This window comes from Triturus cristatus, chromosome 9 (genome assembly GCF_964204655.1).
Source record: "Triturus cristatus chromosome 9, aTriCri1.1, whole genome shotgun sequence".
Classification (NCBI taxonomy): domain Eukaryota; kingdom Metazoa; phylum Chordata; class Amphibia; order Caudata; family Salamandridae; genus Triturus; species Triturus cristatus.
In genome coordinates, this window is record NC_140592.1 from 581,507,978 (window position 1) to 581,524,828 (window position 16,851).

Below are 16,851 nucleotides of genomic sequence, written 5' to 3' on the forward strand. Positions count from 1 at the left end.
CTATCACAAATGTGCCGCATAATTTGCCTTTTCTTGCTGCATAATTTAGTCAACCCTGACACATTATTTGGCCTTCCTCTGCGGCATAATTTCAGTGGTACTGGATATAAGTAGTATTGGGGAGAGACTGAGTATCAAGGTAGGGGCGAGAAGACAGGGGGCTAAAATGAAATGGATAAGAGGAACTGTGGAAATCAGCAGAGAGAGGAAAGGGTGCTGGCATGACAAAGAATCCTGAGAGAGAGAGAGAGGGGATTACTTTGAGAGTACATTTGACAGAGTGCTCGCAGGAGGGGCAATGAAAAAAACAGACGACCGGCAGAAATAGCTGCCAGATATATTACCTCTTGTCACCGATTTGGCCGTGAAACGCAATCGCACGAACGTCTACTGTATTTCCGTTTCCGTGAAAGGCTTTGTGTCAATCATATCTGAAAAAAGAAGTTGCGTTTGAGCAGAGCGCCCGTTGGTTGTACAGTGTCTTCTATTTACTGTCGAACACTGAGTGAACTTGTCCTGCCAATAAAGTTCATTTGAACTTGAATTAGTGAGGGGGTGCTGGCCAGAGAGGTAGCACAGAGAAAAGAATATCGCGCGAGAGCATTACAGAATGAGGAAGGTGTAAAGCAGCGAGGAGCCGGTGGTGGGTGGGGTGTTAAAAAGGTGCGAGAGAGAGTCCCTGGAAGTCTGGGAAGATAAGGACATGCGTGTGTATAGAAGGAAAGCAAAAGAAAATTACAGGGGTGGTAGACATAGGAGGGAAGGAGGAAAATTAAACAAAGAGGACGACTCGTGGGAAAGCGAGTGAGTGGGGCGTCATGCAAGCCGAGGGAGGGAGCCGTTGTGAGAGCAGTAAACATCCCGAGAACTTGTTCACACAAAAGAGCTCAGAGAACTACGGAACAGCCCGCAGAGCCGGGCGAGGGAGAGGGTAAAAAATAGCGAAAGAGAGAGAGCGCGAGGGACTGAACGGAAGAAGAGAGGGAGAGCGTTGGCAAGAGAGAAAGAGAGGGTTAATGAGATGGGTGGAGAGAGATCGAAAGGGAGAGAGGTTGGGGAACAGGTTTAGAGAGGCAATCGGAGAGTGATGGAAAGAGAGAACGCACAAAATTGGGGAGGGAAGACGAGGGAATGTGAGGCAGAGAATGATTGAGTGAGAGACAATGAGTCATAGACAGTGAGAGAACGATAGGAAAGGTAAGAAGGGGAAGAGACAAAGTAGAGGGTGAGAAAGTTTGGAGTGGGAGAGAGAAAGTGATTCCACTGGAGGAGACTACTGTCACCAAAAGTCATCCCGCGGCGCCCTGCTCGCTTCGTCCCGCCCTGAGATGCGCCTGCGTGCGCCTGTCTGACGGCTATCCGTGTCTTCACTTGTGGCGGTAGTTTCGGCGGCGCCGTTGCCTCCGCGCTTCGCAAAATACAGCCAGTGAAAGCGCACCGAGAATTTTGTATCGACCGAAAGCATTGAGCCGGTTAAAGTTCCTGATGCGGATCGGGAACGGGAGAACAGCTGTGAATGTGAACTCAACTCAATCGCCGACAGTTCGAAGTAACCCATAAGTCCCTATCACATGGAAGATACCCTTGATAGCTTCATATCTAGCGCTTGGAAGTATCCCGGATGTGACCTGCATTTTCCCCAGCCTGCATTATCCGCGGATGTGTTTTTATTTCCACCACATTGAAGTAACCGCGGGATGTAAACTGTGCCCCCAGCAGATCGGGAAGTACAGCTGTTGCCCACTCTTGGAGGCTAAGCCATCTGACAGGTCCTGCTGACGCCATGGCCGGGGTGCCGCTGAAGTGGACTCGCCTGTGACCAGTGAGGGGAGAGGATTTGCTTCCTTCTGGGGACCCAGGGATCCGCGTACCCCAATGTCGGCCGAGGTGCGGCTGAAGAAGCTGGAGGAGATGGTGCTGGACAGGAGTTTCTTGGGCTTGGAGACCCTACTGGACCTGTTGCTTTGCGTCCACCACGAGCTCAGCACCTCGCCCCTGGCGCAAGAGAAGTACATTGCAGACTTTCTGCAGCGCGGTAAGTCAGGCCCTAAAGCTTTGTACTGTGCATCCAAGAACTGTGAGCCCACCCTGGGGGCAGTGCACATGGCATGCACTTTGTTGTGCACAAGATTGTGGGTGGGGTGCACAAGCTAGATGTGAGGTGCTAAAAGACACCAGAGAATCCAGGGTCTGATACCACTCTCAGCACTCACCTGATGTACTTTGTCTCGTTCAGCTTGAATTTTGTACCCTCTTCTTAATTTATTTTGTCTGCAGTTCTGCAGCCCTCATCTTGAGTTTTTGTTTGGTTCTGGAGGCATTATCATGAGTATTGGCTACAGTTGTTGAGGCCTTCTCTTAGTTGTTGAGGCCTTCTCTTAAGTACTATCTCCATTTCTGGAGTTCTCCTCTTGACTTTTTTTGTTCAGTTCTGATGAAATCATCTTGAGTTTTATCTGTTGTTCTGGAGGCCTCATCTTGAATTTTGTTTACACTTTGTGAGGCTTGGTCTTGAGTTTTTTGTACAGTTATAGAAGCTTCTTTGTGAGTTTTGCTTACAGTTCTTGAGGTTTCGTCTTGACAGATCTGGAGGGCTCATCTTGAGTTATGTGTACGGTTCTGGGGGCTCATATTTCATTTTGTGTACAGTTCTGGAGGACAGATCCAGAAGAATAGAATTTTTTTTTACATACACCCGGAACTGTTGGAGAAACACGGTGCATGCTTTAAACCACAAGAGCTATGGAGGGAGATTGAATATTCAAAACAGGAAGGGCGTACTGGGAGGTGTTCACGTCACAGTATGTAATGAGAGCAGGGGAGGGTTAAAGGTCAGAACAGAAAATATGTTTTTTTATGGAGGGCAATGCACGACTATAACAGCCTCCTAGTAGAAGAGGTGCCGAATAAAAAACAAATGAAAAAGGTCTGTGATGCACACAAGACAAAAAAATGCAGAGCAAGCCAACAGCCATGTATGGTGTGTATGTCGAGCCAGCAAAAGACAGACTGGATGGGTCTGGTGGTCCAGTTCTTAGTAGATTTTATTTTACGGGAAGTGACAGGTTTCTTACAATCTGCTCCAAAAGTGCTCGATTCATTAAACCATTTTCTGGGAATAATTGTGTCTTACCTGTGACCTAGATGTGATTTATTCCTGAATTTCCAAGGGTTTGAAACACCGCAAAAAAATTTGTGAATCAGCCCATTTGTGCAGAGTCAGAGGGGTGGTACTTTCATCATGTGCAGAAAGCACAGCAACAGGCGATTGGTATTTCCTGCCCAGTAATATTTGCGGGGACTCATTCTTAGCATTTCGTGCAATATAAGTGCAGAGACTCGAATTTGGCACTTTTTTCAGGATAATGAATTTAGCAACTACAGTTTGGTATTTCATGCTTTGTCAATGCAGTTACTCAAGTCTGGCAGTTTCGGCTGAGGATCTATGGAGTCGTGAACACTTTCACCTTGTCAGGTTAAGGACTAATACGGCCTCTAGCATATCAGTTATTAAGTGCTGGTTGATGTAGATGCTCTTACAGCCAAGACTCCACACGTGTTTAATCACAGCACTTAATAGGCTTCTTAATTTAATTGAACTTCCTTCCTCTATAATAAGTGTTGTGACTCAGGTTTGGTATTTTGTGCAGTACAATAAGTGCAGTCACTCAGGCTTAGTACTTAATTTATTTGCAAGTGCAGAGGCTCAGATTTGGCACTTTGCTCAGTACAAGGCTAGCAACTCAGCTTTAGTATTTCTCGCTCAATAATAGCGCAGTCACTCAGGCTTAGTACTTCATTTAATTGCAAGTGCAGAGGCTCAGATTTGGCACTTTGCTCAGTACAAGGCTAGCAACTCAGCTTTAGTATTTCTCGCTCAATAATAGCGCAGTCACTCAGGCTTAGTACTTCATTTAATTGCAAGTGCAGAGGCTCAGATTTGGCACTTTGCTCAGTACAAGGCTAGCAACTCAGCTTTAGTATTTCTCGCTCAATAATAGCGCAGTCACTCAGGCTTAGTACTTCATTTAATTACAAGTGCAGAGGCTCAGATTTGGCACTTTGCTCAGTACAAGGCTAGCAACTCAGCTTTAGTATTTCTCGCTCAACAATAGCGCAGTCACTCAGGCTTAGTACTTCATTTAATTGCAAGTGCAGAGGCTCAGATTTGGCACTTTGCTCAGTACAAGGCTAGCAACTCAGCTTTAGTATTTCTCGCTCAACAATTGCGCAGTCACTCAGGCTTAGTACTTCATTTAATTGCAAGTGCAGAGGCTCAGATTTGGCACTTTGTTCAGTACAAGGCTAGCAACTCAGCTTTAGTATTTCTCGCTCAATAATAGCGCAGTCACTCAGGCTTAGTACTTCATTTAATTGCAAGTGCAGAGGCTCAGATTTGGCACTTTGCTCAGTACAAGGCTAGCAACTCAGCTTTAGTATTTCTCGCTCAACAATAGCGCAGTCACTCGGGCTTAGTACTTCATTTAATTGCAAGTGCAGAGGCTCAGATTTGGCACTTTGCTCAGTACAAGGCTAGCAACTCAGCTTTGGTATTTCTCGCTCAACAATAGCGCAGTCACTCAGGCTTAGTACTTCATTTAATTGCAAGTGCAGAGGCTCAGATTTGGCACTTTGCTCAGTACAAGGCTAGCAACTCAGCTTTAGTATTTCTCGCTCAATAATAGCGCAGTCACTCAGGCTGGTTTGTGTTCTCTTATAGTAAGAGCAGAATTTCAGGTTTGGCAATTCCGGCTCTGTGATTGGTGGTGATGCTAAAGTTGATACTTCCTGGTCTGTAATAAGTGCCGCTATACAGTATTTGCTAGAAACTGCTGTATTATAACCACCACATTCAATTCTTGGTTGTTCTCACTCTAAAAATGTTCCTCTTCTGCTGTACAGTAATTGCAGCCCTCTAACTGTAAGGTCTAACTTCTTGGATATCCTCCTGAAAAGGTGCAGTATCTCTACCACCGGTAGCTCCTGCTCCATAAGTGCAGATGTCCAGCTCTGTACTTTTGCTGCGTAAATAAATGTACATGGTCTTTTCGTTACTACTGTACACATGGAGGTCTTGTTTGGTCAGGTTAGAAACGGCTTTAGTGGTTTTGCAGAACTTATATAATCAGTACAAAGATAGGGGTACCAGGTTAACCACCCTCAGCCATTGGGTGTTGTAAGTGCCATTCACATGTTGATCAGCCCACATTACGGCCACTGGCTATTTAGAATGTCTGTAATATTGTCAATTCACCAGCATATGACCATTTTGTTTGGTACATTAGGTATGTGATTCCAAATGAAAAGAGCCCACACTTTTTTCCTGACTAAAATAAAATAAGAGAATTGTTTAAAAAAAAAAGTACCATGTCCATTCTGTAAAAGCTTACGGGTATCTTTATCCTCTTTACAAAATGCAGACAGTGTGCTGCCAACCTCACGGTATGGATGGAAGGGCTTAGGCAGTCCTCAGGCTAAGGGCTTATGCAGGCCAAGGCCCAGGGAAGAGGTATTATGTTTCGACCACAGGTGCTTGTAGACAGTTGCCTCATGCACAGAGGGCGCCTCCTCGTACCATGCGCTGGAATGGTGTTGGGGAGGAGACAGCCGTCATCAAGCACTTTCTCCCTGAAGTGTCCGCAAGAACATAACAGGCTCACAACCAGAGACTCTCTGCCTCTTCGTTAATCCATCAGAGAAGTTCTTTCCATGAGCGGGCTTATGTGGAAAAGCACTCTTTTCCTAGATTACTTTCCTAGAGGAGAAATTTCTGAAAATATTTCTGGCTGTAGTAAAGACTGATTCTCCTATAGCCGGCTTATCCTAGGAGAGAAGCATTATTTCAGAGGACGTTGCCCCAGCTGACGCAAATGATAAGAAATTCAAAATATTCTATCATGAGGGCATACATAGCATTAAACTTTCCTTTAGGGGAATTCGCCTATGGAGCCTACACTGTCCAGTCACTGTTCTATGATTTTCAGGTGTTGGCTGAGGAAAGGCAGCTTGGAAAAGACTGTGTGCCGCGCCTTGCTTTTATGGAACAACAAGTCAGATTTCAATCTGATATGTTAATTGGTAGCTTGTGTACATCTGCAACATCAGTGTCAGAGATTGGAGCCACGTGATATATCTGTATGATATCCTGGAAGGCTCTCAGAAAGCTTTGTTGAGAAATCTACCCATTAATGGAGTAAATGTGTTTGACCCTCTTGAAGACTTTGTGAAGAAGTCAGAAGAGGACTGCAAGTTCTTAACTCCAATCCATCCTCCTTCCAGAGGCTTCGGTTCTGTTTTTCTTGGACTTTTGGTCCTCCACTTTCATCTGCTGAGGGCTTTGGTCAGCCCTTTCATTGCAGGGGTTGTAGCAGGGTTGGTCCTTTCACTGCCATGTCCCTGCTCCAAACCTTAATCACGCCGTCTATTCACAGAGCCCTAAAGTAATGGCCATACCAGGAGTGTAGAGGGAAGACTTCGGCACTTTTGAGAAGTCAGGCAGTCCACACTAATGGATCCAGGTAGTGGAGAGTGAGTTTCGGATCAGCTTCTCAGCCATTCCAACAGAGTTCTTTCAACCAAGTCCTCTCTGTCCGCTTAGGTGTCAGGGGTTGATGACAGGTATTCTGGACTTGGTCAACAAGGGTGCAGTGGGACCAAGGATGGAAGAAGAAAAGGCATAGTGGTGTTATTTATTGATGTTTTAATCCAAAAGCCTTCAGGTAGTTTACATCCAATTATAGAGTTAAAGAAAGTTAATACCTACATCCCATGTTCAAAACGGTTACCCATCAGAACATCATACACCTAATAGTCCTCGGTGTATATCTGGCCTCTCTGGACCTTTTGGAAGCTTACATACTGTTGGACCTGTCATCCTTGGCGTGGGTCCCCTGAACTTTCTGCCTTCAATCCTCCTGTTTGGCTGACTTTGTTTTTGCTGGCCTTAGTACTCTGCTCACAATAACACAGCTAACCAGTGCTAAAGTGCGCGCTCCCTAAAACGTGATAACATTGGATTCCACCCAACTGGCACATTTCATTTTCTTTAATGCCTAGTAAAGTGGTACTACAGATACCCAGGGATTGTAAATTAAATGCTACTAGTGGAACTGCAGCACTCATTGTACCACCCACGTAAACAGCCTTTTAGACATGCACCAGGCCTGCAATTACAGCCCGTGTGTGCAGTTTTAAACTGCCATTTCGACTTGGCAAAATAAAACTTTTGCCAGGCCTACATTGTTGTGGGCTCTTTCTTGTGTTTTCACTTTATTACTGTTTGAAGTGCTGCATAAATGCTTTACACATTGCCTCTATGTCAAGTTTAGCTGATTTAGTGCCAAGCTGCTAGAGTGGTAAAAATAGGTTAATTTGGGGTTTGATTGTGTTTCACCCTGACAAGAATTGTAGTTGCTGCTTGAGTAGGGTTTCATCGCCATCAACTATATTTTCTACACCTACACATCCTGGTTCATCTAGAGTCCCAGAAATACCTAAGATTGTTTGCTTTGGGAAACCATTACCAGTTAATGCTTGCTTCCATTTGATCAACCCTCTGCCCCAGGAGTATTCAACAAATTATTTGCTCCTCTGATGGGTAATCTACATCCTTATGGTTTGCTACTGTTTCCTAACCTGGATGACTAGCTAATCTATGCCTCTTCTCTTTCTAAAGTTTGGTTTACAAATCTCTAACACAGCATAGATTCCCGTTGACCGAAGAAAAATCCCAATTTCTATCAGTCCAAAATTTCCATTTGATAAGATCTCTGTTAAGAATGCACTTGGGTCCTGTATTTCTCTCCCCTCTGAGACAGGAGTAATTCCTGTCTGGGTTAAGGTCCTTTCTCTAGTGTCTAGAAGTCTCTGTGAGGCAGTGGTTGAAAGCTCAGTGAAACTTGTCTGCTGCTCTTCTGCTGGTTTCCTGCGCTTGATTGAATTTGTATCCCCTGATGAATCACCTCTGAGCTCATTGGGATCCAAGTTTAAAAGATTTTGATTTTGAGATAATCATTCTTGCGTTCCTTGTTATGTCTCAAAAGCTTCAGTGGTGGTTGGATCCAACTCATTTAGCCAGGGGAATTCAACCAGGCCACAAGACTTTATGTAAATTATATGGACAGCTCCAGGGTCCACAGAGGAGCCGATCTGACAGAACTCACAGAATCTTAAGCGGAGAACAATCTTCTGTGTTTGACTGGAATCTGTCTCCTGGGAATGGAGAATGGGCATGCACACAACTTGAGCTGTGTTTGCCCGTCCTCTGTGACTAACAGTCTTTGCCCTCCCCCTTTCCTCTTGATTCAGAAGAGGTGCTGGAAACCATTACTGGACCTGTTTGCATCCCCAAAGGATAAACTCCTTCTCAAGTTTTGTCCCCTTCTCCTATCCTAGCAGAGTTGGGAAGTGGATGCATTGAGTCTAAAATGGCACAACGAGTTTCTCTATACTTTCCCTCCTTTCTCTTTGTTAAGCAGGGTACCCCAGAAGATCAGGAATGAGTGAGCAGATGTTCTGCTAGTGGCTCTATCGTGGTGTTGCAGATCACTTGATGCCCTTTGCTTCAGCAGTTGGTGTTTCAACCCCTGTGGATTTTTTCAATCCATCCATCCTCCATCTCATAACCCCTGATGTCAGAAGTGGCTTTTCAGTGACTGTCTTTGAGGATCTGGACATTCACAGGTTAAGATTACAGTGTTTTGGCTGTTCAGCTGAGATAGTTATGCCTCTTCAAAACTCTAGCAGTCACAGCACCCTTGGAGTTTATGAGACAAATTATGTTGGGACGGAAAAGTCCTCTGCATGGTTAAAGACGTGTACCCCTGAGTGCCCAACTGCGCTGCTGTCTGGAAGCCTAATGCTGATTTTTCATCATAGGCGAACATGGATCATATGTGTGCGCCCTGACATAGGCCTGTCTCATGGATTGTGGTATTGTTGGATCGAAAGAGGCGTCCAAAGTGGTACCCTCATAGTGGTAGAAGGCTACCTCTTTCGCCAAGAGTTAAGCAACACAAGAGCGGTGGTGGCAGCATACCGTGTAGTGATCAGTAGTAGTGAACAGGTCCTTTTACCCTGTGTCACAGAAGTGAGGCCTACAGGCTCACTCACCTTTTAAACGTTTCCACTGCTGTGTGATTAACTCACCTTTGGCCTACATCAGATAGATGTAGAGTGTGTGCAGTATTATTATTATTATTATAGCATTTATAGAGCGCGACAGCTACCTCCAGCGGAGGTGTCCCGGCGCTAGCATCCAGCCAGGAGTAGTGACTCTGAGCTGGATGTATGTGTGCCTCGGAAGGATACAGTACAGGGATAGAGCAGTACTGTGCAGTGTACGTGCGGATAGTACATGTAATGAGTTTATCCATGCTTGAGAGCAATACCCTACTGGAAATATGTAGTGCTGTGCAGTGCATGCACACTTAAAGCATGTGCCGTGTGGGCTTTCACGAAGAACAGTGCATGAAGGGTGAAGTGTTGTGCACATGGTGTGTGTGTGTGCTAGAAGTGTGTGTGTTTGGAAATAGCACACCCTGGTACAATACTGAAAAGCTACAGTACAGAACAGTGCATGCTTACTGATGGGATGTGCTGAATGTATGTGTGTCTGTAAGGGAACAATGCATGGAGGTAACAGTGTTGGGCGATAAGTGTGCTGTGAATGTACACTAGATGCAAGTGTGCCTGCAATGCATATTACATGGAGGGCCTTGGGGTCCATTTTGGGAGTTCCTGGCCGGGGAAGACATGGGTTGTAGAGGAATCTCCCCCAAGACAGAATTGTGTATTGCTGCATTCGTGTGAGCCGGACGGGATGCACACTGGACGAGGGGAGGAAGGGAATCTTCCCTTTATACTTCAAAAGGTTGCTCTTTGATCCAGTGATCAATCACAAGGAAAGGGCCTGGACACAACCCAGGAAGGTGATGGGGCTGATAAAGCACTCATAAAGAGTTGGGGTGGGAGCCAGGGATTAACCAGTGGCTGACATCCAGGTGTGAACTCTGGTCACTCCCATGAACTGTGTTGTGGGACAATCAGCTTCAGTGTCTTGCCTGCTGTTACAGATAGACTTTCATGAGGAAAGTAGAAAAAAAGAGTACAGTTCAAAAGAATCAGAACTCCAATATAAAGCACCAAAGACTCAGACCCTACATCACATTTTGGTGTCTGGAAATGGTCTAAAAGAAGGAGAGGTTGAGCCCCCAAACTATGTCATCTGCCAAGGAGTGAGGTCTATTGGGGTGCCCTACCGAGAGGACGTCCCGAGCAAGGTGTGAAGAGTATCTCTGAGCACTGATCAGGTTGTTGCCTCTGTGCAGGAGCTTTCCGGTGCCCCCCGTATGCCTAGAGAGGGTCGCTGTAATCTGAGCCGTGCAAGGTGCACTGTGTGGGAAGCACCAGGCCCCACAGCCTTACAACGGTGACCCCTTATGCCAGAGGGGGGCCACCGTTGACCTTATTTGAGCCAGGAGCTTGATACTTTTCCAATATCGGTAATCCTGGGCGCCAGAACAGGCTGCCGTAGTGAGGGCGATCACACCAGAAAAGTCTGCACCTAGACCGTGAGTAACGCAGCAACCCTGTATGCCAGGAGGGCCTGCTGGTTCCACTGCGCCAAGAGTTTGGGTCATTGCCCTAATAGGAGAATTACGGCTGACAGATTTCTTGAGGACCGCAAGGACACCACCGAAGACGCTGCACCTTTGCTGGGGTTCAATTCGGAAGCCGGAGGATCGAAACCCCCAGCCCACCACCTCTCCCCCATACCTCCCCTCCTCCGGTAGGGTAAAAGTTATTTAACTCATGTTTGCCAAGCAGGGGCAGCTCCCATCATTGGAACGAACCTGCTGCATTGCACAAAGGGGAGAGTCTAGTAGGTCGGGCCCCGGGACATCAGGAGTAAATGGCCTGAAGCACCATGGTTGGGCCTAATAGCCTCTGCGTGCCCCGTGGCCCTCTGAAAGAGGTTCTCACACACTGGAAACAGTTTTACACTTCATAATATTTCTGGGGTCTTCTAGCTTTCCCTGTAAGAGTGGAAAGATCTTGGAATTTTTAAGCGATGGTTTTTTTCTGTAACTTGTTGCATCTGGGTTACATAGACAGTGGGCACCTATTAGAGTATTTAGGGTCTCTGGTATTTCTTCGCTTGATGTGATGACAGCACTTCTTCTTACAAGCTTCTTTTTGAGACGCCCAGTGATTCCTACAACATTCCCTTCGTGGACTTTACCCCTCGTCCCAAAATAAACTTCAGGAAGATCCTTCTGAACGTTTACTTTCAGTCCCTTTAAAAAATGTCTTACTCCGAAGGTATTTTTGTGGCCATCCCATCAAGTCGCAGACTGGGGGAGATTGGAACTCTTCTTTTCCAGGAGCCATTGATTAGATTTTTCTCAGATAAGGTTGTTCTAAGGCCTGACCCCTCTTTCTTTTACTTGGGTGGCTTCATATTTACATATGTCTCCAGATCTTACTTTGCATGTATAATTCCCATCCTCTTTCACAGAACTAGATGCTCTGTGGCATTCCCTTGACCTGCATAGTGCTTTAACCTTCTACATGCAGAGGGCAACCTCATTTCACAAAGTTGATTTCCTCGTTGTCAGTTTTGGTTTATCCAGTAAAGGTTATTGCCCTTCTACTGCTATCTTGAGTAGGTGCACAAGAAAGACTATCATTGTGGTCTATCAGTAATCAGGTTTTCTTCTTCCACCAACAATTAAGGGTAGTTCCTCCAGAGGCATTTCCTTCTCATGGGCAGTTTGTGATGGGTCTCCCACAAGGACATTTGTTCTTCAGCAAATTGGGCTTTTCCACATGCGTCCATTTCACATTAAAAATTGCAAATGAGGGAAGTCAATGAATCCTCTTTTGGTTCTTGTGTTTTAGCTGCAGTCCAGTAAAATGAATTGTGTGCTATAATTGAATTGCATATAAATATGCTCAGGGTGTTGTAGGTTACTGTGTTTATATTCACTTCTACAGCAATGTTTATAATTCTTGGGGATATGCTCATGCTGTGACGAAGAAGACCAATGATGATGGGTATGGTCTAATTATTTACCAGTAATTTTCATTACTCCAAGTCTGAGGCTCCCTTGTCATAGTCCTAAATCCCTGCCGTTCGCTGGGTATATATTTATTTTAGATTTTTCGGATAGTTTCTTTTAGATATTCTAATGCTTGGATATCTGGAAGTGGAATGTTTGACCCCGCCTTTATGGGTCACGGCCCAGGATGAGTCTGTGGTGTCCGTATTGACAGGGGTTACATTAAAATATTCTCGTATGGGGGAATTCTGTACCAGGCTGCTCACACAGTTCATGTTCTGAGGACTGTGACGAGGATGAGTAGGATTTTGATTAATGAAGATTACCAGTAAGTAATCTGAGCGCGTAAGGTGTGGTGTAATCATGGGGTTTGGCTTTCCGTGTGAATCTTAGGATAATCGTTCTGTGGCATGACACATTTGTGCAGTTGGCACTTGCTGTTGAACCAGACCAGCTTGTTCTTCAATTAGTCCTGAAGGATGCCATTGTGCTGCTAGGCATGACTGTTTTTCACTTGTGACACGTGATGCTGGCAAGCTCAGCCATGAATCATTTTTTGCTTTGAGATAGATATGTAAGATTTTTTCAGGCCTGTCTAGTTTAGCCATAAACTTTTTTTTTTACAAGGTTATGTTTGGTATGAAATGGTTTACAGATGATGACAGTCTAATGCAGGATCCTGGCTAATCCTTGACTCACTGACTCCTATCAAAGGGCTTTAGCTGTGAAAAATATCAGACACGTGACTGTTCATGACTTTTCATATCCTTTACAAATTTTATTTCACCCAATCAAACTGTTGTTCAAAAAGTCACATTTTGACCAAATAAAGCAAACATTTCCAAACAAATTCACAGAAATCCCAGCATTTCAACTTCTAGAACGATTCATATGGTAAAACATGCCTATCGAAATTGCTATATTTAAACATTTACTACCAAAATTTCAATATTTGAAATAACACAGTGAGCCCTTAATAAGGTTCACTGCCCACCTATTCGATGTTCCATAAATAAACAGAGAGTTCATATCTTGTCATCAACAATATAATTCTCAGCAAGGAGTGTGTTCTACACTTGAATATTCAGAATGTGAGTGCTTTTCATTCACTAGCTCATTCCCGATTTACACTATGATGGAAAGTCAGTGTATTTGCATATATTATTTTGTTTTTGGATCTATGGGGGTGTTGTTAGGAGATCAAGTCCTCAGTAAGAATATCCAGCTGATTTAAATATGACCTTGCTGTTCATGATTGTTTTTTGGCAGCTGATGTCCATGCAGTCATGATATTTAATGGAGATAGAGGCTGCAGGTATTAGTGATTATGAGTAACAGAACTGTGATTAAATGTCCAAGCACCAATGAAGATTGTCTTCATTCTTCCTGTACCTTATTGGCTATTTGTGCAAATAGACGCTTTTACTGACCCTGGTGTTGTTTGTCGTTACAAGTGTGTGTCAGACAGAGCCAATGACTTACAGGAGGCACAATGCAAGCTTAGAGTTTGTCTCTTCTCCCTCCGGGTACATCTCTGTACCAAGGCCATCTTTAGCTTCTCATGGTATTCCTCATTTCCTGTCTGCTCTTTGGTCTCCATGACTGCACATGGCCACAGTGTCAAGTTGGACAGCACACAGATAACAAGTAGTATACTGCAATTAAACTAATTAGGGAAGAGTCGAAAGGGTTGAGACGCCGCCGCAGAGCAGTGGAGGGAGGTCTTGGAGGTCTGGGAGCACCCGTCACAGGTTCACAGCGGTGAAGAAAGGAGTGAAGATGGGAATTGGTCTGAGGAGGAGAGCAATGATGCAGCTGAGGACCCTAATATGCGTGATGTCGCCAGGGAGATGTCTGGACATAAGGAGGGCACCGGAGATGGGTATAGTAATCTCTATGTAAATAAAAAGGGATGGGGCATTTCCCATTGGCCCATACTGCCTTCCAGGGCCTCCCTTGTGCAAACCCGGGATGCTTAGTGGATAGCACGCTGGTCATTGATTTGGCAGAGAGTAGCCAGAGTTCCCTGCCCCCCTCCTTATGGGAGACCATTCCCCTGAACTATAGTATTACCCAACAAGTTAGTTACAAAAGGTTGGCTTTAGTTTTTGTTTACTACCAAACTGAAGGCATTCCTATAAATCCCTTCCCGAGCCGGGTTAAATATTCTTGAAAACGGTAAAACCCTACAGGGATAAAGTAGTGTGTCACACTGACATGATTTCCATTGATGATACCAAGGGCACCGATTATTATTAATACACTATATAGCAGGTTACTAACGTGTTTACCGATATATGATTTGACTGGGGAGTACCCCACAATGCTTTACTAAGCTCTTTTCTGAAATGTGTCATATGCGATGCTGGTAACTTGTTTGCTCCCTGTTACTACATTAAATGCTAATAAAAATATGTTTGGAATAAAAGTAGTACACTGCTATTGAACAGTAGTAAATTTGAGATCATTGTGATTGCATGTCAGAGCCATCTAAGCAGTATGCATGCGATAGATACTGACCTGCCATTTTAGGTTGAAGCCTACCAGACAGTGCAGCTCTCTGGTTTGCTAACGGTATCTTGGTGACATTAAGAAAGCTTCCCTAGGAATGCATTCCACCCCTTTCTCATCATTGGCTTTGTGGTTTGTAACTCACATTTGCTTGGTTTTATTTGCTGGCTCTATTTGTTTTAGGCTGTCCGGCTTGAGTTCGTCCCTTCTGTTGGCCAAACCCTGTTTACTGTATTCTTTCAACAGTACTGAATTTCTGTAAACAGGCCTTTAAATCTTGTTCTTATCTTGCTACATTTGCTGTGGATTCAAAGACAGAGGTAAGATGTCCGGCTCTGCTTTTCAAGGTGAGAGGACTTATGTGACAATCAGGCTGGCTGCTGATTGTCTGCTTAACCCCTTCAGTGCCACGCCCTTTCCCCCTCCTGTGCCGGGCGTTGCACTAGTGGGTGGGGTTCATGACGAGATAGTCTCGTCATGGGCACAGCGCAACCGTGCTCCATGACGAGACTATCTCGTCATGGGCACTGAAGAGGTTAAGGAAGGTTGTGATATGTTATTTTTTTCTAGCATATAACAAAATTTAAATGTCTGTAAAATGAACTGTGCAGATATTTCAGAATATATCAGAAGCAGAAAAGCACAAGTGAAGCACATTTTTGTCAATTTGAAGTGCGGTGGAAACATACATTTTAATACCATCAAAACTAATCAATACACTAGGTGATAAAATTTCCACGCATTATTGTTTGTGTGCTGTATACTTCTATCAATAATATTGTATGCCTGTGCAAATGTAATGGTCATTTCAATTGAAGAGGTGTTGTCTGTAATGGCAGTGTGCTACCACACCATGTGCACTCCACTTTACCCCATTCCACTCTATCCTGCACCAGCCCACTCCTCTGCACTCTACTCTGTACCACTCCACACAATGCCATTCCGCTCTATGCCACTTCTCACGGCATCACTGCACTCTACTCTATGCCACTTCACTCTATGCCTCTCTACTCTACACCACTGTACTCTATGCCAATGCACTCTACCCCAGATGACTCTACTATGCACCACTGCACTCTTCACCACTCACTCTTCACGACTCCACTCTGCGCCACTCCACTGCATGGAACTCTATTCTGCAACACTGCACTCTATGCCACTGCATTCTACGCTAATGCACTATACTCTGTACCAGTCCGCTATACACCAGTGAACTCTATGCCAATGCACTTTACGCCACTCTAATCTGCTCTGCACTCTATGCCACTGCACTCTACTGTGCATCACTCCACTGTGCTCTGAAACAATCTACTCTATGCCACTCCACTCGGCGCCACTCCACTCTGTGGTACTCCACTCTGCTCTGCACTCTACTCTGAATCACTGCACTCTACGCCAGTGCACTCTAATCCAATATACTGAAAACCAATGCACTCTACGCCATTGCACTCTATGCCAATCTAATCTGCACTACTACACTCTAATCCACTATACTTTATTCTACCACACTATACACCACTGCGCTATACGCCACTGTACTCTACGTCATTGAACTCTACTTCACTGCACTCTATGCCACTCGATTCTACTCTGAACTGCTGTACTCTGTCAATGCACTCTATGCCACTCTGCTATACACCACTGCATTCTATGACAGCTTACTTTACAACACTGTACTTTAAGCTGCACAACCCCACCCCACTCTGCTCTGCACTCTACCCTACTTAACTCTATGCCACATTACTCTGCAACACTGCACTTTCCTTTGTTGATTGGTTCCTACTTTCTCAGTAAGACTGTGCGTTTAGGCAACATAAGCTTCACAACTATGTAGGACTGTCTCCACTCATACCATCAGAATATGTTGACTTAATTCCTGGCTAGCTCACAGTGCGCCATCTGGGCCCCTAAACTAACAGGGCAAGGGATAGTGTCTGCAAACTCAGAACATGACAACACTACTATCCCCAGGGAAATTGTGGAAACAGATTCTACCCTTTTGTTAGAATCAAAAAGGGAGACACAAGAAGTAGGCAAATTGGCATTTCAAACATTTATTGAAGCAGTTATACTGTTGTGTAAAATAAGTGTACTGCAATGCTTAATAGAATGGAGCAAAACAATAGTACCAGCATTACAAGGATGGTAAACAGCATGATTAATTCAATCATTATGCCTTTGCATTAGATTATATGCATACATATAAGACACGCTCTAAACAAGGACTCATTGCCTTGAACTTGCCATTCTTTAGTTCCCCAACCAGACTTTAAATCAA

At 44.7% G+C, this 16,851-nt stretch overlaps 1 protein-coding gene across 7 annotated transcripts in view; it reads left to right on the forward strand.

Annotated features, from left to right (window-relative positions):
* The first annotated feature begins 899 nt into the window (after window positions 1–899).
* Window positions 900–16,851, forward strand: part of DMPK (DM1 protein kinase) — an 817,401-nt gene continuing 801,449 nt past the window's right edge. For 5 of the 7 annotated variants that reach the window (XR_014968671.1, XM_085625616.1, XM_085625614.1 and 2 more), the window contains exon 1: window positions 952–2,035. Coding sequence is in view for 6 of the 7 variants with exons in the window: in XM_085625616.1 (XP_085481742.1) it covers window positions 1,876–2,035 (160 nt within the window). In the remaining variant the exon portion in view is untranslated. Of the gene's footprint in view, window positions 2,036–16,851 lie in introns of all 7 variants that reach the window. The other 2 variants (XM_085625612.1, XM_085625617.1) reach the window with 2 other exon arrangements.